This window comes from Cololabis saira, chromosome 19 (genome assembly GCF_033807715.1).
Source record: "Cololabis saira isolate AMF1-May2022 chromosome 19, fColSai1.1, whole genome shotgun sequence".
Taxonomy (NCBI): domain Eukaryota; kingdom Metazoa; phylum Chordata; class Actinopteri; order Beloniformes; family Belonidae; genus Cololabis; species Cololabis saira.
In genome coordinates, this window is record NC_084605.1 from 17,978,651 (window position 1) to 17,992,987 (window position 14,337).

The following is a 14,337-nucleotide window of genomic DNA, read 5'->3' on the forward strand; positions in this document are numbered from 1 at the left end:
GATGTCGAGTCTCCTCTGATGTCAAGGCATTTTCATCCAGACAACTGCTTGTCACTGGATATCTTGTTTTTTTCGGACCATTTTCTGTAAACCTTTGAGATGGTTGTGCATGAAAAATCTCAGTTGATCTGAGGTTTCTGAAATACTCAGACGGCCCGGCGGGTCCGTCTGGCTCCAACAACACCGGCGCGTTACCATTTTCTACCTCGTTCTAGTGCCAAGTGTGACCTGAACCTCGGATGTTTCAACATCCATAAAACCATTGAGTTGCTGCCATGTAATTTTATTATTAGTTATTTGTGTTAACGAACAATTGAACAGGTATCCCTAATGATGTGACTGGTGAGTGTTATCACAATACCGGATACAAAAGCTCACCTGTACAATAAGTATATAAAACTACACATACACGGTTCTCAGATGCCTCTCTACAAAGGTGTGAAACATTTGCAATATTAATTAAATAAGAGAGGCAAGAGATTATAGCGTTATATTGTGAGGTAGGGAAGATTTCCTGAACTAGTCACCAGACGGTGGAGCTGTAGCAGTCTCTGGTGCTCGGAGGAGAGGGAGCTCCGGGTTATCCACGATAGATGTGATTTCATGTTTGGTATTCAGTTTATTTGGGATTTGTTTTCAGAGAAGCATCGGCCCAAAAGCCAGTGTCTCTGCGCTTCTGACAAATAAAGGAATACCACCAATAATACCAGGAATACAACTCTGATTCCTGTTGTGGGTACAACAACATGTTGTCCTGCTTACAACACCGGCTCATCCAGGGCAGCTAGCACTCATCTCAGGGTGGAGCAGAACCCAACAAAAATGTTCTACTATTCTGTCGTGGAACATGGGTGCAAAAAAACAGTCATCTGTTTTAAATGTTGTCTGTACGGTTTGTTTCTCTAATCTCAATGGAGGTGTGGTTTATTTGTTGTGCAACTTCGAAATGAGTCCAAGTTGTTTGAGAAAGTGACAAAAAAAAAATGGAAAGACCTGCCCAGCCACCGTGAAAGAACACTGCTCACGTTAAGAACTGCTGCCCCGTCCCCTGCAACAAACATCTTTTGATTCCTTACGGCAAACTCACACTTGGCTCTGTGAGTTTTCTTGGTCAGATCCAACCCTCTGTCCCCTCTGGATTGCTCCACTGTGTTGCTAAATTATCATAATAAGGAACTGTCGCATCTACACGCCATGTGTGTTTGTCCACACCCTCCTCCACTTCCTTAAACCAGTGTTTCCCAACCCTGGTCCTCGAGGCCCACTGTCCTGCATGTTTTAGATGTTGCGCTGCTTCAGCACACCGGGCACACATGGTCGTGTCCTCAACAGAATTGTGCAGACCTTGATGACAAGCTAATTAGGACCATTAATTAGAATCAGGTGTGATGATGAAGGGAAACATCTAAAACATGCATGTGCCTCGAGGACCAGGGTTGGGAAACACTGCCTTAAACAACCGGTACTCGTTATTACATCTGGAGAAAAACTGATCAAGTTGATTAAAGGCCATTTAATTTAACTGGGGTATCAATGTTCCAATTTTTTCTCGAAAAGTTTTATTTTTAAGACTCCGATGTATTGCTTTATTCATTTTTCAAAAAGATTTCCAGGTTTTGTTGAATTTAAGAAAAAAAAAATCCTAAGCACATGTGTAATGAAGACAACACCACCAGACAGGACATTTTATTTAATTAAATTTTATATTTCTTAAGCTGACTTTAAATGTACTTTATAAAAGGGGACAATTATTTTTTTTAAACCAGGCCTGTTTTGGAAAAAGGAAGCGGAAATCATAAAAAAAATTTAAATACATTTTTAATATTTGAAGAATACAAATAACCCTTTGAATTGATGCTGAAGAATACGTAAATGTGCATAATTTCAGCCCAGTTTTGAATAATCTGCATTGGAAGACACTTAAGATTATAAGCCTTTTTTCTTTTTTTTTTTTCAAGGGTTTTAAACCTTAAAATGAAATTTAAGTAAAGGAAATGTATGCATCCTTTGTTATTTTTAGAATATTGTAAATTTATAGTTTGGAAAAGAAACAAAAGAAAATATGTCCAACATCTTGGTAAAAAAAAAAAATCACAAATCGTCATTGGTCCCTCTGATTTCTAACTGTTGGCGTTGGTCACGGGAAACAAAAAACACATTAGTTGACATCCAGTTTTATTATTCTTTAGATACTTATTTTAACAAGCTTGTTGACTTGTTTATTTCGGCAGAATTCTTCGTCCCGTCTGCAGTTTTTTTCTGGTTTATTTCAGCACTCGTGACCTTTTTTTTTTTTTCTTATTTTCTCGCCTCCATCTAGGCTGAACGCACCCAACGTTCAGAGCGGAAGCGGAGAGACTCATTCGGGATGTTTGATGGCTACGACAGCTGCAGTGAGGAGTCCACCAGCAGCTCCAGCTCAGAGGACAGCGAGGATGAGGTGGTGCCCTCCATCCCCGCCAGCCTGCCCATCATCAAGAACAATGGTCAGGTCTACACCTACCCCGACGGCAAAGCCGGGATGGGTAAGTACAAGACTGTATTTTGCTCATGTGTAGTACTCTATAGTACTCTGTAGGGCTGGGCGATATATCGAGATTTTAATATATATCGATATATTTTCAAACGCGATATGGTACGAGACAATATCGTTTATATCGATTAAAAAAAATATATATATATATATATATATATATATATATATTTTTTTTTGATTTTGATATACCGTAGCTTATTTTGTGACAAATTGACTTGAATGTTTTATTTGAGATTTGCACAAATGTTTTGTTATTTGCACAACTGTCAACCTCAGTGGAAAAGTCTACCTCTTACTGTCTACATTGTATTAATTGTACAGTGTATTTTAATTTAATTGTTATGCAGGAAAGGGATATTTGTTTTATTTTATTCAAGAAGCATTTTTATTCTATATATGCAGGCAGTTTATTTTTATTTCATTTGTTTTATACATTTGATATTGTGCAGATCTCTGTTAATAAAGGAACCTGTGTGACATTTGGCACGAGGCTTTGTATTAAAACTGATTGTTTTTTTAAGGGTTTGCCTCAGAAAAAAATGAAGCTAACAGAGATGCTATGCTATAATGCTTTGGGGGAAATTAAGGCCCCAATTAAGGCACAGAAAAAATATCGAGATATATATCGAGTATCGCCATTTAGCTAGAAAATATCGAGATATGACTTTTGGTCCATATCGCCCAGCCCTAGTACTCTGTAATACTCTGTAGTACTCTGACTCCTCTGTCTGTCCTTCACAGCCACCTGCGAGATGTGTGGAATGGTTGGAGTACGAGATGCTTTTTATTCCAAAACCAAGCGTTTCTGCAGCGTGTCTTGTTCCAGGAGTTATTCCTCAAATTCTAAAAAAGCTAGCATCTTGGCAAGACTCCAGGTAAATATATTAAATCTTTCTTTACCTGTTGTCTAAGATTAATATGGGATTACACCACAGACTGTGTAATTATTGCACAAACCTTCACGCAGAATCTCACTGAAATCTAGCTGTGGAGAACCAGAGCATATACAGGACTGTCTCAGAAAATTAGAATATTGTGATAAAGTTCTTTATTTTCTGTAATGCAATTTAAAAATTGCATGAGTGTTTTTCAAGCCTCAGGAAACCCTTGCAGGTGTTTCCAGTTAATTAGACGATTCAAGTGATTAGTTGAATACCCTACTAGTATACTTTTTCATGATATTCTAATATTTTGAGATAGGATATTTGAGTTTTTTAAACTGTAAGCCATGATCAGCAATATTAAAATAATAAAAGGCTTGCAATATTTCAGTTGATTTGTAATGAATTCAGAATGTATGACATTTTTGTTTTTTTAATTGCATTACAGAAAATAAAGAACTTTATCACAATATTCAAATTTTCTGAGACAGTCCTGTATGTGTTTTCTTCTGCTTTAAAGGGGACATATTATGGCAATTAATGTATATTTTAAACAGGCCTTGAATGTCTTAAAAACAATCTAAAGCTTGTTTTTTTTCTACATAAATCAGAAATTCAGCCTGTGGGCCCTGTCTCTAGTTTTACCGCTTCTAAAGTCTTTTTCTGTGCTTCATTCTGATGTTACAAGACAAATGAATCATGTTAACTGTAAAGAAATCACAACACTGAATTTTCACAAATGGCAACTTTATTGTTAAAATATATAAATAACATTTATGCACTATTGCTGGCTCAAGGAAGGACCGTTCGTCTTCTGAATGTGTCGTTGAACAGCTTCAGGTGCTTGGAAGATCTGAAACCACAGAAGAAAAATCTATTACGGTACTAATAGAGCCGCCGGCGCCCGGAGCTCCCCCGGAGTCCCCGGGTTCGGAGCTCGGAGCTCCGGGCCCGGAGTTCCGGGCTCGGGGCTCCTCGACGGTCCGGTCCGTGAGCAGCTCCGGTGCTCCGGAGCTAAGCTAAATACTTGCCCATGCAAAGATCATACAAATATAAATAACATAAAAAATTAACGTCACTTACCGCTGACTCGTGTGCAGTTGCCGGGTCCGTACTGTTGGAACTGATCCTTTTATGAGGGTAAATGTCGATGCAAAACCTCATTTTTACTGTCCCCTCGCTGTGGAAACAGCCACACGATTCACCGCTGCTGAACAATGGCTGAAGCTCCAGCCGGCGGAGAGAGTTAGTTGTGGGCGTGGTTTCAGCAGCGGAGGCTGAACCTATGGAAATCTGCTCCCGTCGTGACGTCACGACGGGCGCAGATTCAGAACGGCCTGTAGAAAGTCACATGACACTGGAAGATTCTGCAGGGCGGGGGTACAGACCTTGCAGAAATTCATGGGATTTCATCTTCCCTGTGTTGGCAGGGTGAGGGGAGACCACTTTATATACCGTATTTTCGCGACCATATGGCGCACTGTGTGGAAAGGCGCACCCTCAGTTTTGTGTGTCATTTTTGGTTTTAAAACACACATACGGCGCACCGACCCAAAAGGCGCCGTCTACGGAGACGGAGCTGCACAGACACGCGTTGCAAAACACACACGCGCTAAAAATACAGCAGAAGCAAAACTTAGTTTGATATTTTATTTCACTTTTCACATCAATCAAACCCTTCAAAGGTTCATATTCTGTTTCTGCATTAAAGAATTTTAAAAAACCACCGGGTTGCTGCACAAACCTGTCTCAGCCACTGATCATCTCCTCATCCATCCAGCCCTTTTCATTTCACTCTGGCTGGAAAAGTCTCTTTAGGGAACGCTTTTCTTTTAAAAATCCCGACCGCGGCGGTCCCGGGTCCCGCTCCCCGTTTGCTCCCTCGCGCTGGACCGGGTCCCGGGTCCCGGTCCGCCCCCCCCCCGCGCTGGTCCCGCGGCGGACCGGGTCCCGGTCCCGGACCCGGTCCGCCCCCCCCCCCCGCGCTGGTCCCGCGGCGGTCCCGGGTCCCGCGTCCCGGGACCCTCGCGCTGGACCCGCTCACACACACGCGCAGTCGGGGAGCCGGTACCGGGGTTTGTATCCGACAGGAGCTCCGTTAATTCAGCTGCGCCAGTCCGAAATTTCCAGACCTGTCTCAGCTTCTTGATCATCATCATCCCTTCATCCAGCCCCCTCTTTTCATTCACCCTTATAATGACTCCGGCTGGAAACCTCTTATGCAAAGTTTTTCTTTTAAAAATCACCATAAGTTTCTGTCCATCAGCTGCGCCAGTCCAGCACCACATAGCCTACATGAGAATCTGTGTGTCGCGCCGCGAATACACACACGCGCATGTCGGGATCCGGTACCGGGTTTGTAACCGACAGATTTGGCTGCAAATCTCGGAAAGTGAAGCTGATCTGACCTGAGACAGACCCCAGAAATCTCTGCTCTTAAAGCGGCCGGGAACCAGGTCATCGGACCCGCTTGGGGAACCAGGAAGTCGGCCGCAGCAGCGACCATCACCGCGCTGCTGCAGCCGCTGCTTTAACCGGGGAATGTGGACGGTTCCGACCGGCCGGCGCTGCAGAACACTCACACACAAGTGTGCTTATTTAAATAGAGCGGAGCAAAACTTAGTTTGATTGTATTTTATTTCACTTTACACATCAAGCAAATCCTTAAAAGTCTTCATCATCTGTTTCGCATTAAACAGCTCAGTGGATGGTCTCATTCAGCTTCACCCGCCCCCTTCTCTTTTTACCTTCTATTGGTGGCCGACCTGACATTACCGTAATTCAGGTAATAGACACGGCGCACCGTTACTTAAGGCGCCCGGCACATTTAAAAAAAAAAAAAAAAAAAAAAAAAGTTGCGCCTTATGGTCGCGAAAATACGGTATGTTAAAACAAGAAAAAACTTGTTTTTCATAATAGATCCCCTTTAAAGTGCTTAAGGATCCAGCATCTAGTGGTCAGTTGATGAACTGCACTTTCCCTTATTTCCTAGATTGATTCAACCAAGAAGTTAGATCTTTTGTTCTCAGATTATACAAATGTTAACCTCTGCTTTATTTATTTATTTCCTTTATCAGGGCAAACCTCCCACGAAAAAGGCAAAGGTCCTACAGAAACAGCCTCTCATGGCAAAGCTGGCAGCTTACGCTCAGTACCAAGCAAGTCAACAGAACCAGGCCAAGTCAAAAGCTGGTAAGTGGTGAACAGTGAGGCAGTCGTGATGGGCAGCGGAGCGCCAGCATCCGGACTAACGGCAGATCTGCACCCTCCCCTGTTTCCCTCAGTTGTCCCTGCAGAGAACTTTGACTGGGGGAAGTACATCTGTAGCAATAACACGGTCGGAGCGCCCGTTAGCTGTTTCAAGCACGTGAGTAGAAGCTGATTCAAGACAGGCGGCTGATTCCTTATTTTTAAGGTTTGGGAACTCAAAGGCTGGTTGTTTTGTGCGTCAGGCCCCGATGGGAACGTGCTGGGGAGACATAGAAGAAGGCGTGAGGATTGAAGTGCCCAACTCTGACACCAACCTCTCTGCAAAGGTGTACTGGATAGCAGAGATCATAAAGCTAGCAGGTAGGACTTTCTGGCTCACAACCTTTTAAATCCGAACACAGCGACCCTCCGTCTGTCTGCGTAATACCTGCCTCCTCCGCTGTTGCCACAATTGTACACACCTACAGGCGGGATTACAGGAGACGGGCTTCATCACTTACCTGGTTTAGTGAGCAGCAAACCTGCTTTTCAAGGTTAAAAGAAAATCACAGGGTATGGTAGTCACCATGGCAACAATACCGGTTTAGTTTACGTTGAAGCGTAAAATCTGCATTCATCGCTTGGCTGCACTTGGGTCACTCACAGAAGTCACTTCTGAAGATCCACCAGCAGATAGTAAAACACAGACAGTTCATCCCGTAGAGTGTGAGAGGCTAGAACAGGGGTCGGCAACCCAAAATGTTGAAAGAGCCATATTGGACCAAAAACAAATATGTCTGGAGCCGTAAAAAATGAAAGGTCTTGTATCAGCCTTAGAATGAAGACAAATGGTGAAAGGAGAAATGTCGAAAAAAAGTCAAAATGTGGAGAAAAAAGTCAGAATTTAGAGAAAAAAGTCAAAATGTTGAGATTAATTTTGAAGTACAATCTCGAGAAAAAAGTTCAAATGTTGAGAAAAAAGTGGAAATGTCGAGGAAAAAGTTGAAATGTTGAGAAAAAAGTCGAAATGTCGAGATTAAAAAGGAAAGGAAAAAGGAAGAAAAAAAAGTGGAAAAAAGGAAAGAAAGAAGAAAAAGAAAAAAAAACAACAAGAAAAGAAAGGAAAAAAAGAGAAAATAAAGACAAAGAAAGAGGAAAAAAAAGGAAAAAAAGCAAAAAAAAAACAAGAAAAGAAGGAAAAAAAGAGAAAAGAAAGAGAAAGAAAGAGGAAGAAAAAAAAGAAGCAAAAAAGGGGGAAAAAAAGAAAAAAAGGAGAAACATTTTTGAAAAAGCTCCAGGAGCCACTAGGGCGGCGCTAAAGAGCCGCATGCGGCTCTAGAGCCGCGGGTTGCCGACCCCTGGGCTAGAAAGACCACAGACGGATACTATTCAACCAAATCTTTCATCTGTTTAATATCTACATTCTGCAGGCTGACATTAAACCTATCACAGCTTTCCAAACATCTATGCCAGCGCTGTCGGCTGCTCTCCGTTTATCTGTGCAGCGCTGTGGCTGCAGATCACAAAGTTTACCTTTTAATCAAGGGCGTTGCCAAGGCAATGGGTCTGGGGTTGGAGGCAGAGTATTTAAGCCTAAGACATTACTGTAGAGTGCTGTAATGTACGTGTCTGCACAGTGCTGTGTGAGTGAGATGGAGATGTCAATTTCCCAGAGGGAACCTCCCAAAGGGATTAATAAAGTCGTCTGAATCTGAAAATTTGAATCTGAATCTGGTGTCCTGAAAGGCTTCCTGGAATTCCCTCCGTAATGATCCGTCTGCTGTGCTGAAAGCTCCTCCATGAGAGGAAAGGGGTGGTGGTTCTGGTCCTCCACCCATCCTACAGGCTTTAGATGAGGTGGATTAGCTGATTTAAAACAAAAAACTACTTTTTTTGATATAAGCCTACAAGTCAGAAGAGTTTCTTAACATTTTAAATAATATTTGTTTGTTTTATTTTATTTTTTGTCATTGGATTGCATCTACTAACAACATGGCTTTTTCTGTGAGATCCAATAAAAGACGGTTAAAAAAGAGAAGAATCCAGAAAGTATCGGAAATGTCTTCAAATTTATTTCATGTGAACTATTTCATGCTGGTCACTTGAATAATCTCTCACGTATTCTAGATATATATATGTTGTCATGTCTTTAAAATTTGTCTCAACGATAAACATGAAAACATGAAAAATATAATTTTTTTCTCAGAGTAAATAAATAAATATTTCACAAAGTAACCTGTTTTTAATTTTGGATGTGTGGTTCCGTCTCTGCCTCTAAGTGGTGATGACCTGCAACTACCCGGATCTGTCCTCATGATTGTCAGGGTCTTGTAATAACACGGTAACTCATGTCTGGAAGAGAGGGAACAGGAAGTGGTTGTGGTCCTGCGGTTGTTTCCTCAGTGGCGTCTGCAGCGTGCAGCCATCTTACCGGCGCGTTTCTGTCTCTGCAGGGTTCAAGGCCCTCCTGCGGTACGAGGGCTTCGACGGCGACGGCAGCAAAGACTTCTGGTGTAACCTCTGCATCCCCGAGGTGCACCCGGTGGGCTGGTGCGCTTCCAATAGCAAACCCCTCGTACCTCCTAAAAGTGAGTGCCGTGCCAGAGTCGGGTTGGTGGAGCCGCTCGTGCTCCTGCTTGTTGGTGGCTGCTGCAGTCAAAGCTGTCATTTCCCTTCCAGGCATACAGCACAAGTGCTCAAACTGGAAAGTTTTTCTTGTGAAGCGTCTCACTGGAGCAAAAACACTGCCACCTGACTTCAATACCAAGGTGAGGCTCAAAGCTGCTCCGGACCGCGGCCCGCTCTGAACAATGTATGATCTTATTAGAAATAAACAGCTTTGATATCCCGACTGTAAGTATTTAAATGTTGTTTTCTCGTTAGGGATGGGTATTGGGAAGGACCTCACGATACGATACGCATCACGATACTTGAGCCACGATACGATACACATTGCGATATCCCGATTATTATATTCTACATAGTTCACCGAAAAATTTAAAAATGCATTACACATCTTAAAATCCAAGTTGTATATATGTTTTATTATCTTTTATTAACTATACAAGCTAAAGTTACAACTTATTTGTATATGTTTTTCATATTATTTACATCATATGAAATGAACATTAAATTTAGTATGAGGTTGCTTTAATTATGTGGCAAATGATAATAAACACAAAAAAGATGGTACTAAAACCAAGGACAGGCACAGTGATCAGTCAGTATAGATATAAATCCATAAATAAATAAATAAATAAACCTCTGTCCATTATTTTTCATTTTTTAAGGACAGGCAATTGTGTTATATAAAAAATAAATTATAAAATGAAATAAAACGTGAAATAAAACCTGAGCTCAGTGCAGGGCCCTCCCAGGGTTGGTAGAGAGTGGCAATGCCCAGGACTGTCACTTAGGTAGGAGCACTGGGTGATATAATGGGAAAAAATATTTAAAAAAAAAATCGATATTTAAATTTTTAATATCGATATTGAATCGGCTGGAAAAGTATTGCGATATATTGCCATATCGATATTTTTGCCCACCCCTATTTCTCGTCGTTTAAACACGACTACATTTCTCCCATAACGTTTTCTCCTTTTCTTCTCTGAAGGTACATGAGAATATGCAGTTCCCCTTTAAGAAGCTGATGCGGGTGGAGGTGGTGGATAAGAACTACCTGTGCAGGACACGGGTGGCGCTGGTGGAGGAGGTGATCGGAGGTCGCCTCCGGCTGGTCTACGAGGAGAGTCAGGACAACTCTGACGACTTCTGGTGCCACATGTACAGCCCGCTCATCCACAACATCGGCTGGTCCCGGAGCATCGGACACCGCTTTAAACGCTCAGGTCTGTCCAGGCTCCTGAATTCACGTTCAGTCATTTAAATCTGCAACCTTGTAAAAGTGCAGTTTTAATTCCATCTTAGCTCAAATGCTTTAGATGTGTCAAGTTTTTTTTAAATTTTTTTAAAGAGACACATAGTTGAAGTGACACTCAGCTGAGTCTCGTTGATCTCAAAGTTTCTCTTCAACTTTCAGATTGTACGAAGAAGAGTGAGGGTCAAGTAGATGCTCCTGAGAAGATCTTCCAAAAGGTAATTCAGAATAAAGATTTCTTGCTTTTACTTCACAAAATCTTGTTCTGGGGAGATTTGAAAAGGAAAATAAAACAAGGCTGGCTGTAGGACTTCATCCTAGTAATGGTCTGGAGGGTTCTTCTGGTCTGGAGCACAGTGCGCCCGTTTCTTCCAACAATGAGCTGGAGAACTGATTCCTCTGATCATGGTGCACATTTATTCTCAGGTCCCTCCAAGTCCTAAGCCCCGAGTCCCAGCGGGATAGGAACTGCCACAGGATGGCTCTGCTTTTGCTCCGTCCTTAGAGGGGACGTATCATCAAAGTTTGGATCTGCCAGATCATAAACCCTCTTATCAAACCGATCAGTGCGTGTTAAAGATGCTTTCGGTCCCGTTTCCACGGCACACCAGGACTTTTATTATAAAAGCCAATAATGCTCCACTTCAGACTTTCCTTATTTGAGATCCGTGGCTTGGATGTGCAGAGCCGAGCGATTCAGCAGCAGTAAATGAACCGCTGTGTTTCCCTCTACAAAAGTTTCCAACAGAAAAAGCGATGGGTGTCTGGTTCCCTCCTCAGCTCTTTGTCCTTTTGTGTTTGAGTCTTCCACAGCATCCAACCCCTTTTCTCTGATTTGATGCTTTTATTTTGGAGTAATTGTCCCAGTTTTCACATTCCCCAGTCATTTCTGACTGTTAGCAAATATATAACAAAGTGCATTGTTTCCAACTAAACTACAACAGTATTACTGCAGTATATATTATGGACTGCAGTCGCGGCTCATGCTGCTTTTACTTCTGAATACGAGCCTGCTGCTAACACCGGTTTGCCTGATTTCATGTGTGTTTCAGGTGAGAGACGTGGAACCGAGTGGGGACTGGTTCAAAGACGGGATGAAGTTGGAAGCCATCGACCCCCTCAACCTCTCAGCTATATGTGTAGCCACTGTAAGAAAGGTGAGCGCGTCTGTGCCGCTGCACCAGTCCTCGTTTTCCTACCCCAGACTAACTGCAGCTGTGCTCTGCTGCGCAGGTGCTGGCAGACGGGTACCTCATGATCGGCATTGACGGCTCAGAGGCCGCGGATGGATCAGACTGGTTCTGCTACCACGCCACCTCCCCCTCTATCTTCCCTGTTGGCTTCTGTGAAATCAACAACATTGAACTAACGCCTCCTAGAGGTACTCAGTCCTGTCTGGTACCTGCACAAGTCGGAACCTGCTCTTTAATCTTACATTTGCTTTTGTGTAAAAACATAATAAAAGTCATTTGATCATAATTATTCTTAGTATTACGAAAATTGAACCCCCGGTGAAAAACATCACTCTTTTTTCCTACTGTTGCATCAAATGTTGAAACCATGTGAGCAATACTAAGTACCCCCTTACTGCTTTGACATGATTAAAGCGGGTTTGCTGCTTCCAGGTGCTTCTAAGCATCGGCCCTGGATGCTCTGCAGACGCCTATAAAATAGTGATGCACCGATTGTTCGGTAACCGAAATTGTTCGGCCGAAAATGGCAAAAAAACACTTTCGGTGTTCGGTGGAATAAGTGGGGAAAAAAACCGAACAATTAATAACGGCGTTGTAAAATAAGGAAATAGACTGGCCGCTCCGTCCCGTAACGTTGCGCACTACATAAATCGTTGGCCAACCAAAAACTAACCCCATAAGAATTTTACCTAACATTCACCAGGAGGTGGAACCAAAACAACATAATGCTGGGAAATTAAAAAATGTTCATTTTTTTATGTTCAATAAATATTTTCTACCTTGTAATTTTGTAAAATATTTTTTTCAAATTTATTTGATTTATGCAATGGTGAAAAAATTGGCAAAATAAATGAAAAACTGCTGAAGAACCATGTTCGGTATTGTTCGGTATTCGGCCAAGTGTTTATTATTATTTTCGGTTTCGGCCACAAATTTTCATTTCGGTGCATCACTACTATAAAAGCAGCTGTTTTTTTATCACCTTTGAAGTGACCTCCTCCAACCCCCCAAAGTAAATCCAAGTGAAATGATGCTCTGGGACCTCGACATCTGAAGTGATCGTGCAAAGACGAGAAGAAGTTTTTGTTTCTAAAAGCAGTTCTACGTGATAAATTATGAGGGTACTTAGGATTCCCCACATGATCACTTACTTTTGAACTTCCACTAATGCTGCAGGGGGGGAAAAGTGAAGTTTGTATTTGCCTCATAGTGAAACCCGCTGCAATCAGATGATTATTGTTATGTTTTTAGACAAAAACCAAGGTTAAACTCTGTATGAGCCTCAGTTTCTGGGTTGTTTGTGTCTTGCCCTGACGTTCACTCTGCCCTCCAGGTTACACTAAACTGCCATTTAAATGGTTTGACTACCTCAGAGAAACCAACTCCAGGGCCGCCCCCGTCAGGCTCTTCAACAAGGTGGGCTTGATTCTTCCTCACGTTGGCTTTCGTTGCACCTTCACTGTTCAGAGTTTGGATGTTGTTCAGCTCTGTCCTCGTTTGCTGACTGTTTTCTCGTTTTTTCCTCTTCCAGGAGGTTCCCAACCACGGTTTCAGGCAGGGCATGAAGCTGGAGGCCGTCGACCTAATGGAGCCCCGGTTGGTGTGTGTTGCCACGGTGACGAGGATCGTGCACCGGCTGCTAAGGATCCACTTTGACGGCTGGGAGGACGAGTATGACCAATGGGTGGACTGCGAGTCAGCCGACCTCTACCCGGTGGGCTGGTGTCAGCTGACGGGCTACCAGCTCCAGCCTCCAGCCGCGCAAAGTAAGAGCACAACTCGCTCCGTGTCTTCGGGAGGCGGAACATTTGCTTTCGCACAAAAGATATTTATCATTGTGTGGTTACAATTTCATAAACCCCAATCCTTGTTGCTGTTTGTCCTCCTTTAAATCTCTGTCATTTAGAGGACCAGTTTAGGGCTGTTCGATTAATCGATTTTAAATCGTAATCGCGATTATGTAATTAGAACGATGTTAAAACGTGAAACTCGTAAAATCGATGTTTTACTTCTTTTTTTTTTTTTTTTTTTTTTTTTTTTTTAACCTTGTCTGCACACATATTAATGATTGATACCATAATGATTGATGGAAATACCTCTCAATACCTGCGACAAGTGCCCCATCGGAGAGGCTCTTTAGTGTAGGAGGGGGCGTTGTAACATGCCACCAGGTAGACCGGCTCGTGTTCCTTGCAAAAAACTTGCAAATGTGAATAGCAAATGTAATGACTGACATTACACACCTCTACCTCCTTCATGGGTTGCATTATTATTTAGCATGCAAAGACCCAGTTTAGTTTAATTAGAAAATGTCTTGTTTTATTTAATTGGAAATATAACTTACTGTATGTTTTTTTTTTTTTTTTTTCAGAGATAAAACTTTATATTTTATTATATTTTTTAAAACTTTTTTTCAACTTATTTTACAGAGTTTTGCACTTTATTCATTAATTTTTGGTTTAATAAGAGCAAAGTTTGCACTTAAAGCCCAATGGGGCAAATGTTCAATAAAAAAACTGCATATTTGAAATCATTTCTTTGCCTTTTGTCAATTCACAAAATAATCGTAATCGAAAATTGGATTTTGAGAGAAAAAAAATCGAGATTTTATTTTTGGGCAAAATCAAGCAGCCCTAGAGCAGTTGTGTTCTGTGTCTTTGT

At 42.1% G+C, this 14,337-nt stretch overlaps 1 protein-coding gene across 2 annotated transcripts in view; it reads left to right on the top strand.

Annotated features, from left to right (window-relative positions):
• Window positions 1–14,337, top strand: part of mbtd1 (mbt domain containing 1) — a 29,233-nt gene that overhangs the window by 3,248 nt on the left and 11,648 nt on the right. For both annotated transcript variants that reach the window (XM_061709238.1, XM_061709239.1), the window contains exons 2-14: window positions 2,321–2,525; window positions 3,278–3,411; window positions 6,495–6,609; window positions 6,702–6,784; window positions 6,870–6,987; window positions 9,060–9,194; window positions 9,286–9,374; window positions 10,220–10,454; window positions 10,646–10,701; window positions 11,536–11,640; window positions 11,717–11,864; window positions 13,010–13,092; window positions 13,208–13,442. In XM_061709238.1, the coding sequence (XP_061565222.1) occupies window positions 2,321–2,525; window positions 3,278–3,411; window positions 6,495–6,609; window positions 6,702–6,784; window positions 6,870–6,987; window positions 9,060–9,194; window positions 9,286–9,374; window positions 10,220–10,454; window positions 10,646–10,701; window positions 11,536–11,640; window positions 11,717–11,864; window positions 13,010–13,092; window positions 13,208–13,442 (1,741 nt within the window). The remainder of the gene's footprint in view (window positions 1–2,320; window positions 2,526–3,277; window positions 3,412–6,494; window positions 6,610–6,701; window positions 6,785–6,869; window positions 6,988–9,059; window positions 9,195–9,285; window positions 9,375–10,219; window positions 10,455–10,645; window positions 10,702–11,535; window positions 11,641–11,716; window positions 11,865–13,009; window positions 13,093–13,207; window positions 13,443–14,337) is intronic.